The sequence below is a fragment of the Heterodontus francisci genome, chromosome 2 (assembly GCF_036365525.1).
Source record: "Heterodontus francisci isolate sHetFra1 chromosome 2, sHetFra1.hap1, whole genome shotgun sequence".
NCBI classification, from domain to species: domain Eukaryota; kingdom Metazoa; phylum Chordata; class Chondrichthyes; order Heterodontiformes; family Heterodontidae; genus Heterodontus; species Heterodontus francisci.
In genome coordinates this window covers 42,281,583-42,298,120 of record NC_090372.1, presented here as the reverse complement: position 1 = coordinate 42,298,120, position 16,538 = coordinate 42,281,583, and the positions used below count along the sequence as shown (strand labels likewise).

General features: G+C 42.1%; 1 protein-coding gene across 3 annotated transcripts in view; it reads left to right on the top strand.

The window, feature by feature from the left end:
* LOC137384042 (F-actin-uncapping protein LRRC16A-like) overlaps positions 1 to 16,538 on the top strand; it is a 488,125-nt gene that overhangs the window by 252,646 nt on the left and 218,941 nt on the right. For all 3 annotated transcript variants that reach the window (XM_068057622.1, XM_068057608.1, XM_068057615.1), the window contains exons 16-18: positions 1,934 to 2,038; positions 3,117 to 3,186; positions 5,932 to 6,013. In XM_068057622.1, the coding sequence (XP_067913723.1) occupies positions 1,934 to 2,038; positions 3,117 to 3,186; positions 5,932 to 6,013 (257 nt within the window). The remainder of the gene's footprint in view (positions 1 to 1,933; positions 2,039 to 3,116; positions 3,187 to 5,931; positions 6,014 to 16,538) is intronic.

The following is a 16,538-nucleotide window of genomic DNA, read 5'->3' as shown; positions in this document are numbered from 1 at the left end:
CATGGGAGGCCTTGTCTCTGGTAGTTCGGCATGATAGTTGGTGACTGAAGAGGCCAATTCTTGCTCTGCAGGCTCTTGAGCAATTGGGGCACAAGACTTTCTGGTTTGGAAGGGCTCTGGTATAAGCAGACTCCATCTGTTGTCTGGCCTATAGTTCCTTGTTTTCTCTCCCTCCTTCCTTGAATAGCAGGGTTAATGTTTGTTACCTTTCAATCCATGGGGAATGTTTTAGAATCTGGATTAAAATCACTGCATCCACTATCTCTTTTATAATCCTAGGATGTAGGCCATCAGGCCCTGGGTATTAGGTTGGCTTTAGTTCCATTAATTTCTCCAGTTCCTATTTCTTTACCAATACTAATTTCTTTTAAGTTCTTCATTCTCACTAGGCCTTTGGTTCCCCACTATTTCCAGAATCTCTTCATCTCTTCTACTGTGAAGGCAGGTATTCTCTCATCTCTGCCTCGAAGGGACCTTTATGTACTTTTGCTAATCTCCCCTTCCTTTTACATATGTATAGACGCTTTTATAATCTGATTTTATGTCCTTTGCTAGTTTATTGTCTGATTCTATTTTACCTTTCTTTCACAATTTCCTGGTGATTCTTATATCCACCCAATGCCCAGGCTTACTGCTCTTTTTGGTAACATTATAAGCCTCTTCCTTTAATCTAATACTATCTTTAACTTCTCTTAGCCATGTTTGGGTCACTTTTCCCAAGGTGTTTTTAATTCCTTAATGAAATACATATTCATCGCAAATTATGAATTAATTTTAAAAATGTTTGCTATTGTTTATTTACCATCATAATCCAGTTTTTAATCTAGTTTCCCTTAGCCAACTTGCTCTTCATACCTTCATAGTTTGCCTTGTTCAAAGTTAAGACCCTAGGTTCATACTTAACTAAATCACTCACAAACTCAGTGTAAAATTCTATCATATTATGATCAGTCTTCCCCAGAGGCTTCTTTACTACCAAGTTATTAATTAACTCTGTTTCAGTGGACATTGCTAGATTTACAAAAGCCAGTTCCCTAGTTGGTTCATTGACATAGTGACCTAGAGAAATATCTTAAAATATATTACACTCGTCCTCCACACTATCTCTGCAAATCTGGTTTCCCCAGTTCCCCAGTCTGTTTGAAGATTAAATTCGGCCATGATTACTGAATTACCCTTGTTATATGCACCTCTAATTTCCTGATTTATACTCTACCTGACACTGCAATGACTCTTAGTGGGGGGTATAGACTTTTCCTATCAATGTTTTTTGCCCCTTGATGTTTTTAGCTTCACTCAAACTGATTCTACATCTTGATTTTCTGAGCTAAGATCCTTTCTGTACTGTATTCCATCCTTTTTCCATTTTGCCTATCTCTTCTAAAAGGCAGGTATCCTGGAATATTTAGTTACTAACTTTGATCACTCTGCAGCCAGGTCTCTCTAAAGGCTATTAGATAAAATCTGTTAGTTTCTATCTATCCTATTAAGTAATCTATTTTGTTGCAAAATGCTTCATACAGATAATAGTGCATTTAATTTTCCTCTTTTTTTTTTTCCCCCTGATGCCGTTTTAGGCACGAATGCCCCATTTCCTTTGTTAAGCTGTCCGTTGCTTCCTGAACCACTGCTTTTTTTTAAACCCAAATTACTACTCTGCCCTACAGCCTTGACATTGCTCTTACTGCTTTTAAATTTACTTTTCCTGAATTCTCGAACAACCAGAGTATCCAGCACTGGCAGATGCACACTTTTTAGTATGAATTTGATATGCCTAATGTATAAAGTTTCATTTTGAAAGCCTTTAGTATATTGAAATGAGCTAAACATCACATGTAGCTCTCACTCTACTGTTGTGCGTTGTTGAGTCTATGAACAAGTATTCTGTTGAAGATTCATCTCAACATGAAGTCTTCTTCCTTCAATGTTACAGGAAGGGGAAGGAAGTCCCTCCATCCTTCAAACTGTATTTTAGCAGTTCACTCGCTTTGAGACACATCAACCTGTCAGGCACCAAACTCTCTCCGGATGCAGTCAAGTCAGTATTTGTTTGTTCTCTTTGATAGGCATTACTTTTATCAATGTAGTCTCTTTGGCTTCTGTGTATTAACAGGTGACGAAGAATCATTCTCCTTCTCCTCCTGTCTTGTCCTTTTTCTCGCCCCTGCCCTCAAGCCGGTTATCGTTCTCTGGTAAAGAGAGCAGGCAGTTGATCTGCAGAGTTTCTTTGCTGATATGTAACCACCTCCTCAAAGGTGTGTCACATTCAGTGACACTGATCTTATCCATTGTAGAATTTCTTCTCTCGGCGGAAAGGGAAAATCTGGCTGATGCTCAGTTTCTCCTTTATTTTCCCAGCAGCATGGTGTAGATCCTGCCTGGCATATCTTGAGTTTGAACTCATATCTTGCCATTTCATGGTGCAGTGCATTGCTGCACAAGCCCATTGTGCTGCCATTGGCCAGAATTTTTTTTATATGTTCATTGTATATTTATTTCTGCTCAACAGATTAAGGGAGGTTAGTGGTGGGAAATTCAACTCTCATTTAAAGCACACAGTATCAGCATCAAACATGACCAAGTCAGACGTTGAACAGCAAGATGCAGTGTAAAGCTCCCTTTACTCTGCCTTAATGGCGTTCTCCCAACCTCAGATGTGCATTCCATACTCATTAGTGTGACAGTTTTTTCAATTCTTATACAAGTCATCGTGATTGTCAATTGATGCTGAGTTAGGCCAGTTTGGTGCTGGAGGCCTATTACCGCTAGGACGTGGTTTGAGAATGTCCATCCTCTCTTCACATAGAACCGTTAACAGCCAGCAAACAGCGGCGACTTTCCTCCCCGTCAGTCAAAGCTGGTTTGAATCCTGGCCCATGTCTAACCACTGCAGCACCAAATGTTCCTGAAGCTTTACTTTCTGCATTATGTGAAGAACCTTTTGCTGACTTTGAACCATTTAATATCATGCAGTGAAGGCATGGGAAGGTTATGATTGCTACTTAAGTTCCAGCAAGAAACAGAAAGTAGTGAAAATGTTAGGCTTGGTGTTTTCTCTTCAACGCTGCCAAGGTTGGTATTGCAATGTTTATTTGAAGGCAATTCTTTTTTTACAGAGCACTTCTACTTGGCCTTTCTTGCAATCCTCATCTAAAGGATGTTTCTCTTGACCTTAGCAATTGTGAGGTAAGAAGGAATAGTTTTATTTATTTAACTAATTTAATTTTAAAGTGTGGTGAGGAATTACTTAAAACTCAGTTAATTTTCAAGTTTGAAGAATATGCACTGAGGCTTATTAATCCTTAGGGATTTTATTTTTCTTGACCATTTTCCCCTATCTCCTGAAAGATTTGATTTGGGCCTCAGATGTTTGAGAGTACCACAACAAGTGACCTGTGTTCATAAAAGAGCCTTGCCAGTGATTGCCGTTAGGCCATTAGGCTGCGGTGATCTTCATAGCCAAAACTGCACCTGCTCACACATGTTTTTTTTTTAACAGGGGCTGCCTTGTGGCAATCAAAATTGGATACCACAGCTGATTCTTCCATCTCTAACTCAGCATTGCTGAGGCATATTCCCTACTACTACCCTAGATGGGATCAGCTAACTCCACAAATCTGGTCTGCATGGCCTGGTTTAATGACTACGTAAATCACGGAGTCCTGTAAAATGTTACCTATTTTAATATGCTAAAATATATATTCCTGTCCAGTAATTCCAGATAATGGGATTAAATTAATATTGTTTGTTAACCTTATAATAAGGTTGCACTAGTTTAGATAAATTCAGCAGTAACTATGACCAAGTGGAATATATCAATAAAGGTTTGTTCTTGAATTGGGGGTGTTGTTGGATTAGCATAGTTCTAAACCTGTTGATCAGCAATATATCATAACTAATTTAATAGATAAAATTAATTCAGCAGGCAGGGCAAGTAAATCAACTTTTTCAATGCATTCCCCTTCATAACCCATGTCTCATCAAGGAGTTCTGTCTAGAAGTATTAGCTAATTTAATAGTGACCATGCTTCTATATATTGGAGAATCTGCATTTGCTGATGTTGATATAGTAATATATTGTAAAACCAGCTGAATAACCAGATCTGTTTCAGGGCTTGTTTAGCCAATTATTTTAACAATTTTCAAGGGCTAGTGTGATGCAGAAGGTAGGGTTGCTGAACTGCTGTGCTGTGATGCTATTGCCTACTTCAGCTCTGCACTGATATATGCCATTCTTTTCCCCTCTATTGCTTTCCTTAGCTTGGTCACTGTGTAAGTACCCTCCCTGCATTTTAACCTTTTTTGATCCAGAAAATGGCTTCCTTATCCGTCTGTCAGGATTACCTTAGAACTGTTTGGCGCAGATTTTTTGTGCAATAACATTTTTGGCTCAAGCCCAGTGTTTGTATGATGTGTTGGGCTAGTTTAATTTGATTATTTAAAGAAAAAAGCCTTAGTGTATGTCTTGATGTACGGCATACTGTATTTTAAGCTACTTGTTTATCATGCAGTGTTCTGCCTTTTTGTTTATAAAAGGTCTACATGTTGAAGCAGTGCTGTAAGAAAACCTTTATTAGAAATCTATAGTCTGTTGTCAGTCGTTGAGTCAATTAATGGTAATACTGTTCTTTTTGACTATCGGTTGCAGCTTTCAAAATGAATTTTCATACTCATTTTTTAACAGCTGAATATTATAAAATGGAGTTAAGGGAATGTAAATTGACATAACAATTGGAATTGATAAAACTTTTAAATTTCGTGTCACCTTTAAAATGTTTTTACATCACAATTATTATTGAGCATTATCTGGTAGATAATCTGGTAGAAACTTGTGGGGAGCCTACATCAGGAACCAGGATTTGAAGCCCACAAGTGCTGAAGAGCAAGCAGTTAAATCTCTATTTGGTACATATTTTGTTTTAAACTGGGTTGCAAAAAAAATTTATTTAAAAACTGGCTGAGCTATGCTAATCATAAAATAATTTTCATCAATGATATTAAGAACTTTAAAGTTTGCTGGCTACTTCAGTTTGGAACTTATTACTTGCTGGAGGGTGGGAGGGAGGAAGAAATTAGCAACTAAGTGTTGAGAGCATTTGTGAACAATAATATCATTAGTGTAAGGAAGCGATCACTTAGCTTTTTTTATTCTAGATTGATCATTAAAACATAATTCCAGTAACCATATTTATTTTGTCCCACTTGCCAATTGCTGCTTCCTGCTGCTTTTGCGTTGATTTTTGGTTTGCAGTCGACTCAATTCAAAGGTGTTTAATTCAAATTATCAGATAATTCAAATTTTTCGCACTCTAATTCCCTGTTTGCTGTGTTATTGACATTGCTTAATTTGAATTATTGGATAATTCAATTTTTTTAAGCACAACAAAATGACCAGACTGCATATGCATTTTATTTCATAGAGAATACGCTGCACCTCTTTTAAAATTTAGCTGATGCACATGCTTGTATAAAAAAAAAACTTTATAGAGTTTACTTATCTCTCATTTCATTGAATCCTTGCGTAGTATTTAATCACTTTTGGGCTTTTGTGGAAAGCAGAGTGCAAGTTGCCACTATGCTAAACTGCTTTTGTCGACTCGCAGTAGCCTTGAACATTGTCCACTGTGGTAGAAATGACCAGCACGTTTCCAAACGTCATTAGGCTACATGACAGAAAATCTAAAAGGCATGTTTAAGAATTGTAAGATCTGCTTAAAATTGTCTCCTAATTAAGCCTCCTTCCTGAAAAGGTGCTGTATGCTTGCATAACAAAATAAGAGATATGGTGATATTATCTATGTCCCGGTAGTTGAATAGCGCAACATCTCTGTAATGCCTATTCGTAATTGTTGGTAAAATCATTATTCATTAAATCACCTCGGGATATCCCAGTTGCTCAATAAAACTAATTTCAAACTTCTTTGTCCACAGCTAAGGTCAGGTGGGGCTCAGATTTTGGAAGGCTGCATTGCAGAAGTCCATAACATTTCAAAACTGGATATTTCAGACAATGGTGAGAAGAATTACTTGTTTGACTTTTGCAGTGAATCTCTTCAAAAGAATAGTAATAGAGATGTTGAGTTTAATGTTCCATGTGAGGAATTCACAAGTCAACCTTTGCATGTTTCCATAAAGCCTTGCGAAATCTCAGCAGAACTTCTGGGAGGCATCATTCATGCACTGTGGAATCTTGTTTTCAAACCAGGTGCTCTGGATATACTGCTTGCTGTTTGTATGTGTTTGACGAGATTTTTGATTGAATGTAAATATAAAATTTTGATCAACTAGGTTAACTCTTCATCCACTCATGCTATAAAATATCTTATTTTAACCTATTACCTTTGTCAGATTTTCACCTAAACACTCACTTTTATCAAAGTTTTGATTTTTCTTGGGGAAGGGGTTGGTACTAATATCTGAATAATTACTGTACTTGACACTTAATAAAATTCAGTGCTGATAAGAGACAGGACAGTTGTAGCTCATTGCAGGATTTCTGTGGCTGGAAACCATGAATGTCATTTGAGTCTGTCTTCTCCACCAGAGCACACTCAAAAAGAATTTTTGTTTAAAGTTCCTCCAACAAGTATTGAAAGGAAACATCACATCCAGATGGATGATAGAGATAACCAGATGATTGTTGCTCTTTCTGCAAAGGCTTCAGTTCTATTTAGTCATTGTGTCATTTTCGCCAGTAGCCATTTTGAAACTGATTTGTCATGCATATCGATTTTTTTTTTTTTGCTCCCTTCCTTTCCCAAACCAGGGAGAGGGTGGAGTGGGGAGTGGTGGTGACTCCTATTGGCTGTACAGTTCCACCAGCCCTAGCAGTCCTTCATATAGGTGGCGATCCTAAGGCAGTGAATGTTGGCAGGAGATTCAACTGTACTAGACTTCATGATTGGACCTAGACCCGTTTTCACCTGATGCCCACATATGCACAACTTCCAACCTGGCTGATTTTTCTTTCTGTTCCTCCTGTTCCTACTCTGGCACCACTAAGACCATTTATTGTTTCCAGACAGCACTCCTGGCTACCTCAGGTTTCTGTAGAATTTCAGAATTCAGGAACTGGAATAGACCATTTAACCCCTTGAGCCTGTACTGTCATTCAATGAGATCATGGTTGATCTGCAACCCACTCCATATGTCCACCTTGGCTCTTATCCTGTATAATACCTTTGGTTGACAAATATCTATCAGTCTCAGATTTAAAATTGGTAATTGATCTAGCATTAATTGCTGTTTGCAGAAGAACGTTTCAAACTTCTCCCACTCATTGTATGTCGATGTGTTTCCTAATTTCACTCCTGAAAGATCTGGCTGTAATTTTTAGATTATGCCCCCTAGACCTAGACTCCCCTACCAGTGGAATTAATTTCTTTGTATCTACCCTATCTGTTCTCCTTACTATTGTGAAAGCTTTCATCAAATCACCCTTTACAGCCTAGTTTGTATAATCTCTTCTCGCAATTTAACCTTTGGAGTCTAGGTATGATTCTAGTAAATCTACGCTGAACTCTGTAGTATAAGGGTATGACAGAGTTAATCTTGAGAGTGTGTAAAGAATACCGCCCACCATGATGATGTAAGAGATCATGTGGGAGAGACTCGAGAACAGATACACCATGAAGGGGAGACACTGGCTAGTGTAGAGCCTATATAGTTGTTATGAAATAAATATTAACGTTTAAATACTACATTCTAAGAACCTCTCTGGTAGATTCAATAAGCTGGCAGCATGCAGAACCAAACATATAACACACTCCTTCCAAGGCAAGTACATCCTTCCTAAGGTAAAGTGCCCAAAACTTCTCGTAGTACTGCAGGTGTGGCCTAAAGGCTTTCTATAGCTGTAGCCTAATTTCTACCATCTTGTATTCTAGTCCTTCAGATATAAATGCCAGCATTCCATTAGCTTTTGATTTTTTTAATGTCATTTTAATGATCTGTGTACCTGGATCTTCAAGTCACTTTGGGCCTCCACTCTTTCGAGCTTTTCACCATTTAAAAAGTACTCTGTTCTATCCTCTTTAGGTCCAAAATGGATGACCTCACATTTGCCTACATTGGAATCCATTTACCACAGTTTTGCCCATTCCTTACTTTAGGAATCATAGAATGGTTACAGCACAGAAGCATTCAGCCTGTTGTGTTTGTGCTGTCTTTCTGCAATGGCAGCTCACCTAGTTCCACTGCCTTGTAGCCCTGAAATTTTTTTCTCTTCAGATAATTATCCAATTTCCTTTTGAAGGTCACAATTGAATCTGGCTTTATCACAATCTCAGGCGATGCATTCCAGATCCTAACCACTCCAGCGTAAAAAAAAGTGTTTTTCCTCATGTTGCAATTGCTTCTTTTGCCAATCATCTTAAATTGGTATCTTTTGGTTCTCAATCCTTCCACCAACCAGAACAGTTTCTCCTTATCTACTCTGTCCAGACCCCTCATTACTTTGAACAACTCTATCAAATCTTCTCTTAATCTTCTCTTCTCCATGGAGAACAGCCCCTGCTTCTCCAGCCTCTCCATGTAACTAAAGTTCCTCATCCCTGGAAACATTTTTTGTGAATCTTTTATGCACCCTCTGTAATGCCTTCACATCCTTTCTGAAGTGTGGTGCCCAGAACTGGACACAATACTCCTCTTGAGGCCAATCCAAAGTTATATACAGGTTTAACCGCTTTGTAATTGAGTGCTTCCATTTATACTGCTTACTATGCCACCTAGATTTGTCATTGGCAAATTTAGACTCCTACCACCTACCTACACAAGGGGCAATTTATAATGGCCAATTTCCCTATCAACCTGCAAGTCTTTGGCTGTGGGAGGAAACCGGAGCACCTGGCGAAAACCCACGCGGTCACAGGGAGAACTTGCAAACTCCACACAGGCAGTACCCAGAATTGAACCCAGGTCGCTGGAGCTGTGAGGCTGCGGTGCTAACCACTGTGCCACTGTGCCGCCCTAAACTCCCCTCAATTCCCTTTGTTCCAAGGAGAACAAACCCAACTTTCCAAGCTAACCTTGTAACTAAAATTCTCCAACCCTGGACCCACTCTAGTGAATCTCCTCTGTACCCTCTCAAGGGCCCTCACATCCTTCCTAAAGTGTGGTGACCAGAACTGGACGCAATACTCCAGTTGGGGCCTAACCAGAGCTTATTAAAGGTTCAGCGTAACTTCCCTGCTTTTGTTCTCAATGCCTCTATTTGTAAAGTCCGAGATCCCATATGCTTTACGAACCCCACTCTCAATATGTCCTGCCACCTTCATGGATCGATGCACATGCACCCCAAGGTCCCTCTGTTTCTGCACACTCTTTAGAACTGTGCCATTAAGTATATATTGCCTCTCCCTATTCCTTCTGCCAAAATGAATCACCTCACACTTGTCAATATTAAATTCCATCTGCCACCTTTCTGCCCATTATTCTAGTCTATCTATGTCCTGTTGCAGGCAATTCATATCATCCTCAGTGTTTGCCTCAGCTCCAAGTTTGGTGTCATCAAATTTTGAGATTCCACTCTATATTCCAAGATCCAGTTCATAGCAAAAAAGGCAGAGGTCCCAGCACTGACCCTTGGGGAATATCACTGTCTACCATCCTCCAGTCTGAAAAATAACCATTTACTACGACTCGCTGTTTTCTGCCCTTAAGCCAATTTTTATCCAATTGGGTACTGACCCTCCTATTCCATGAGCCTCAGTTTTGTTTACCAGCTTTTTATGTGGTACCTTGTAAAATGCTTTCTTAAAATCCATATAAACAACATCCAATGCATTCCTTCATCAACCTTATCTGTTAGTTCATCAAAAAAAATTTGATTAATCAAGCATGATCTGCCTTTTACAAATCCATGCTGGCTGTCCTTAACTAACTCGAACCTTTCTAAGTGTCTGTTGATATTTTCCATGCTTATTGTTTCCAAAACCTTACCCACCACTGATGTTAAAGTGTCTGGTCTGTACTTGCTAGGACTGTCCTCACACACCCTTTCTTGAATAAAGGTGTCACATTTGCCACTCTCCAATCCTCTGGTACCTCCCCCATATCCGGGGAAGATTGGAAGATTAGGCAAGCCCTTCCACCATCTCCACTCCCACTTCCCATAGCAACCTGGAATACAAACCATGCGAACCAGGTGACTTATGAACCCTAAGCATACCCGGCCTCCCCCCACCCTCACGTCAGGTGAACCCACCCTCAATTTTTATCCTATCCATTGTCTCTCTCTGTTTGTACCGATATTTTGTCAGCCTCCATTTACTTAATGAACACTGATACAAAGTACTCAAATGTATTAGTTTTGCCCTGTGCCTTGACGCATATGTTACCCTCTCTGTCCCTAATAGGCGCGCCTGCCTCTCTTACTACTCGCTGTTTACATGCCGGTAGAAGATCTTTGGGTTCCTTTTTATGTTGACTGCCATTCTATTTTCTTCTTCTCCCTTTGCCAGTCTTCTTTTACTCTTCACTTCCCCTCTCAACTTATTGTATATGGCCTGGTTCTCACTTGATGAGTTCACCTGATGTGCATGAGACACCCTTTTGTTTCATCGTCATCTCTATCTCCTTCATCAACCAAGGAGCCCTATTGTTATTCCCCCCACCCTTTACCCTTGTTGGAATGTACCTAACCTGTACCTGAAGCATCGCTTCCTTAAAGATAACCCATTGTTCCAAGACAGCTCTTTGTGCCAGTCTTTGGTTCCATTCTACCCTGGCTAGATCCCTTCTCATCACATTGAAATTAGCCTCTTTCCAGTCTAGGCATTCTACCTTATTTTGTTCCTTGCTTTTCTGAATTGGCAGTCTAAACCTTATGATAACATAAACATAACCTATGGCAAATGCGTGAAGCGGAATGAAGACTGGTTTCAATCTCACATTGAAGAGCTGGAACCTGTCATAGCCGCTAAGCGCATTGCACTGTTGAACTACAAGAAAGCCCCCAGCGAGTTAACATCCGTAGCACTTAAAGCAGCCAGAAGCGCTGCACAAAGAACAGCCAGGCGCTGCGCAAATGACTACTGGCAACACCTATGCAGTCATATTCAGCTGGCCTCTGACACCGGAAATATCAGAGGAAGTATGATGGCATTAAGAGAGCTTTTGGGCCAACCATCAAGAAGATTGCCCCCCTCAAATCTAAATCAGGGGACACGATCACCGACCAACGCAAGCAAACGGACCGCTGGGTGGAACACTACCTAGAACTGTACTCCAGGGAAAATGTTGTCACTGAGACTGCCCTCAATGCAGCCCAGTCTCTGCCAGTCATGGATAAGCTGGACGTACAGCCAACAAAATCGGAACTCAGTGATGCCATTGATTCTCTAGCCAGCGGAAAAGCCCCTGGGAAGAGCGGCATTACCCCTGAAATCATCAAGAGTGCCAAGCCTGTTATAGTTTCAGCACTGTACGAACTGCTTTGCCTGTGCTGGGACGAGGGAGCAGTACCTCAGGACATGCGCGATGCCAATATCATCACCTTCTAGAAGAACAAGGGTGACTGCAACAACTACCGTGGAATCTCCCTGCTCAGCATAGTGGGGAAAGTCTTCGCTCGAGTCGCGTTAAATAGGCTCCAGAAGCTGGCTGAGCGTGTCTACCCTGAGGCACAGTGTGGCTTTCGAGCAGAGAGATCCACCATTGACGTGCTGTTCTCCCTTCGCCAGCTACAGGAGAAATGCCGTGAACAGCAGAGGCCCTCTATGTTGCTTTCGTTGATCTCACCAAAGCCTTTGACCTCGTCAGCAGACGTGGTCTCTTCAGACTACTAGAAAAGATTGGATGCCCACCAAAGCTACTCAGAATCATCACCCCATTCCATGATAATATGAAAGGCACAATTCAGCATAGCGGCGCCTCATCAGACCCCTTTCCTATCCTGAGTGGCGTGAAACAGGGCTGTGTTCTCGCACCTACACTGTTTGGGATCATCTTCTCCCTGCTGCTCTCACATGCGTTCAAGTCTTCAGAAGAAGGAATTTTCCTCCACACAAGATCAGGTGGCAGGTTGTTCAACCTTGCCCGTCTAAGAGCGAAGACCAAAGTATGGAAAGTCCTCATCAGAGAACTCCTCTTTGCTGACGATGCTGCATTAACATCTCTCACTGAAGAGTGTCTGCAGAGACTCATTGACAGGATTGCGGCTGCCTGCACCGAATTTGGTGTCACCATTAGCCTCAAGAAAACGAACATCATGGGACAGGACGTCAGAAATGCCCCATCCATAAATATCGGCGACCACACTCTGGAAGTGGTTCAAGAGTTCACCTACCTAGGCTCAACTATCACCAGTAACCTGTCTCTCGATGCAGAATTCAACGAGCGCATGGGAAAGGCTTCCTCTGCTATGTCCAGACTGGCCAAGAGAGTGTGGGAAAATGGCGCACTGACACAGAACACAAAAGTCCGAGTCTTTCAAGCCTGTGTCCTCAGTACCTTGCTCTATGGCAGCGAGGCCTGGACAACGTACGTCAGCCAAGAGCGACGTCTCAATTCATTCCATCTTTGCTGCCTCCGGAGAATCCTTAGCATCAGGTGGCAGGACTGTATCTCCAACACAGAAGTCCTCGAGGCAGCCAACATCCCCAGCTTATACACCCTACTAAGCCAGCGGCGCCTGAGATGGCTTGGCTATGTGAGCCGCATGGAAGATGGTCGGATCCCCAAGGACACATTGTACAGCGAGCTCGTCACTGGTATCAGACCCACTGGCCGTCCATGTCTCCGCTTTAAAGACGTCTGCAAACGCGACATGAAGTCCTGCGACTGATCACAAGCCGTGGGAGTCTGTTGCCAGTGATCGTCAGAGCTGGCGGGCAACCATAAAGGCGGGGCTAAAGCGTGGCGAAGGGACTTAGCAGTTGGCAGGATAAAAGACAGAAGCGCAAGGAGCGAGCCAACTGTGCAGCAGCCCCGACAACCAATTTTATCTGCAGCACCTGTGGGAAAAGTCTGTCACTCTAGAATTGGCCTTTATAGCCACTCCAGGTGCTGCTTCACAAACCACTGACCACCTCCAGGCGCTTACCCATTGTCTCCCGAGACAAGGAGGCCAAAGAAGAAGAAGAGTTTAAACCTTGTGATACGATGATCACTCCTACCCAAATGCTGTCCCACAGCCACTTGATCCACTTGGCCTACTTTATTTCCCAGCACCAGATCCAGCAATGCCTGTTTTCTAGTTGGGCTGAGAACATACTGATCAAGGAAGTTCTCCTGAACACATTTGAGGAATTCCTCCCCCTCCTTACCCTTTTTATTTATCACAATCTATATTTGGCTAATTAAAGTCCCCCAGTATCACCACTGTATAGTTTTTGCACATCTCTGTGATTTCCCTCCTCAGATTTGCTCCTCTCTCTCTCTCTTTGTTACTATTTGGAGGCTTGTAGAATAGCTCTAATGGTGTGATCATACCCTTTTTGCTTCTCAACTATAACCAAACGGATTCTGTCCTTAACACTTCAAGGACATCCTTCCTTTTCAGCATTGTAATGCTTTCCCTAATCAGGACTGCTACCCCACCTCTCTTTTTTTTTTCCCTTTCTGAACACTTTATATCCAGTCCTCACCATTTTTAAGCCATGTTTCCGTTATTGCCACTACATAATATACCCATACTGCTATTTGCGCTTGTAGCTCACCAACCTTATTCATCACACCTTGCATTTACACGCATGCATTGTAATCTTGTCTTTTCCTTCCCATCCACCCTACTGAGCCAGCGGCGCTTGAGATGGCTTGGCCATGTGAGCCGCTTGGAAGATGGCAGGATCCCCAAGGACACATTGTACAGTGAGCTCATCACTGGTATCAGACCCACCGGCTGTCCATACCTCCGCTTTAAAGACGTCTGCAAACGCAACATGAAGTCCTGTGACATTGATCGCAAGTCGTGGGAGTCAGTTGCCCGCGATCACTAGAGCTGGCGGGCAGCCATAAAGGCGGGGCTAAAGTGTGGCGAGTCGAAGAGACTTAGCAGTTGGCAGGAAAAAAGACAGTGGCGCAAGGGGAGAGCTAATTGTGTAACAGCCCCGACAACCAATTTTATCTGTAGCACCTGTGGAAGAGTCTGTCACTCTAGAATTGGCCTTTATAGCCACTCCAAACGCTGCTCCACAAACCACTGACCACCTCCAGGCGCATACCCATTGTCTCTCGAGACAAGGAGGCCAAGAGAGAGAGAGTCCTTCTCAGTTCGTTTCCATCTAATACAGGACTACTCCCTTCTCTAGTACTGTCTAACAGTCTCAATCTGATCCCAAATACTTGCTATTTTCTACTCTAGTGCTGTCTTTATCTTCCAATTCTCTGTGCACCTTGGTGTTCCTCTCTTGTATTATCTCCTGGTTCCCACACCCCTGCCAAGTTTGTTTAAATACTCCCCAATAGCACTGGCAAATTGCCCTGCAAGCAAATTTGTCCCAGCTCTGTTCGGGTGCAACCTGCCTGGCCTGTACAGGTCCAAGTGCCCCAGGAATCTAAAGCCTTCCCTCCTGCACCATCTTTCCAATCATGCATTCATCTGCACCATCCTTCTATTTCTATACTCACTTGCGTGTGGTACTGAGAGTAATCCAGAGATTACTACTTTTGAGATCCTCATTAATTTCTTACCTAACACACTAAAGACTTTCTGCAGGACCACATCCCTCTTCCTGCCTATGTCGTTGGTACCAATGTGGACCATAACTGCTGGCTGTTCACCCTCCCCCCTGAGGGTGCTCTGCAGCCATTCAGTGACATTGTTGATCCTACACCAGGGAGGCAACATGACATCCTAGATTCATGTCTGCGGCCACAAAAATCCCTATCTGTTCCCCTGACTATCGAATCTCCTATCACTATTGCTCTAATCACCTCTTCAAAAAATTCAGTCTGATTTGTCAGGCATGACCTACCCTTTACAAATACATACTGGCTCTCTGATCAGCTGAAAATTTTCAATGTGTTCAGTCACTCTCTTCATAATTATAGACTGTAGTAATTTCCAACAACAGATTTTAGGCTAACGTGTCCATAATTCCCTGGTTTCCCCCTCTCACCCTTCTTAATAGCAGAGTGACATGCACAGTTTCTCAATCTAAAAGAATAGTTCCAGAATCGAGAGAACTTTGGATGATTATAGTTAGGGCATCTGCAATGTTCTTACTTCCATTAAAGCGCTTGGAAGGAACCATCTGGTCCGAGGGATTTGTCACTAATTTTATAGATTCATAGAATGGTTACAGTGCAGAGGGAAGCAATTCAATCCATCATGTCTGTGGTAGTTCTCTGCAAGAGCAACTCACCTAGTCCCACTATCCTGTCATTTCCCCACAGCCCTGCAAATCTTTTCAGATAATTGTCCAACTCCCTTTTGAAAGTCACAACTGAATCAGCATTCACCACACTCTCGGGAAATGTGTTCCAGATCCTAACTACTCACTGCATAAAAAGGTTTTTTCCTCATGTCGCAGTTGCTTTTTTTGCCAATCACCTTAAAGCAGTGCCCTCTGGTTCTTGATCCTTCTGCCAACAGGTACAGTTTCTCCCTGTCCACTGTGACCAGACCCCTCATGATTTTGAACACGTCTATCAAATTTCCTCTTAATCTTCTCTTCTCCAAGGAGAACAGCCCCAGCTTCTCCAGTCTATCCAAACATCTGAAGTTCCTTAACCCTGGAAGCATTCTCATGAATCTTTTCTGCACCCCTCTCTAATGCCTGAAAATCCTTCCTAAAGTGTGTTGCCTAGAACTGGACACAGTACTCCAGTTGATGCTGAACTAATGTTTTATGCAGGTCGATCTTACTTCCTTGCTTTTGTACTCCATGCCCCTACTTATAAAGCCCACTTTCTCAACCTGCCCTGCAACCTTTTATGATTTGTGCACATATACCCCCAGGTCCCTCTGCTCCTGCACCCGTTTTAGAATTGTTACCTCCATTTTATATCGCCTCTCCTCGTTCTTCCTACCAAAATGAATCACTTCACACTTCTATGCATTAAATTCCATCTGCCACTTGTCTGCCCATTCCGCCAGCCTGTCTATGTCCTCTTGAAATTTATCACTATTCTCCTCACAATTTACAATGCTTCCAAGTTTTGTGCCCTGTGCACCCAAGTCTAGGTCATTAGTATATATCAGGAAAAGCAGTGGTCCTAACAACCGGCCCCTGGGGAACCCCACTGCATACTTTCCTCCAGTCCGAAACACAACCCTTCATCACTACTGTCTGTTTGCTGTCACTCAGCCAATTTCGTATCCATGCTGCTACTGTCCCCTTTTATTCTATGAGCTCTATCTTGGCTGACAAGCTTGTTACGTGTTACTTTACCAAATGCCTTTTGGAAATCTATGTACATCACATCAACTGCATTACCTTCAGCAACCCTCTGTTACCTCATCCAAAACTTCAAGCAAGTTAGTTAAACATGATTTTCCTTTAATAAATCAATGCTGGCTTTCCCTAATTAATCCACATGTGTCCCAAGTGGTGTCCCACCACCAAGGTTAAACTGACTAGCCTGTAGTTGTTGGG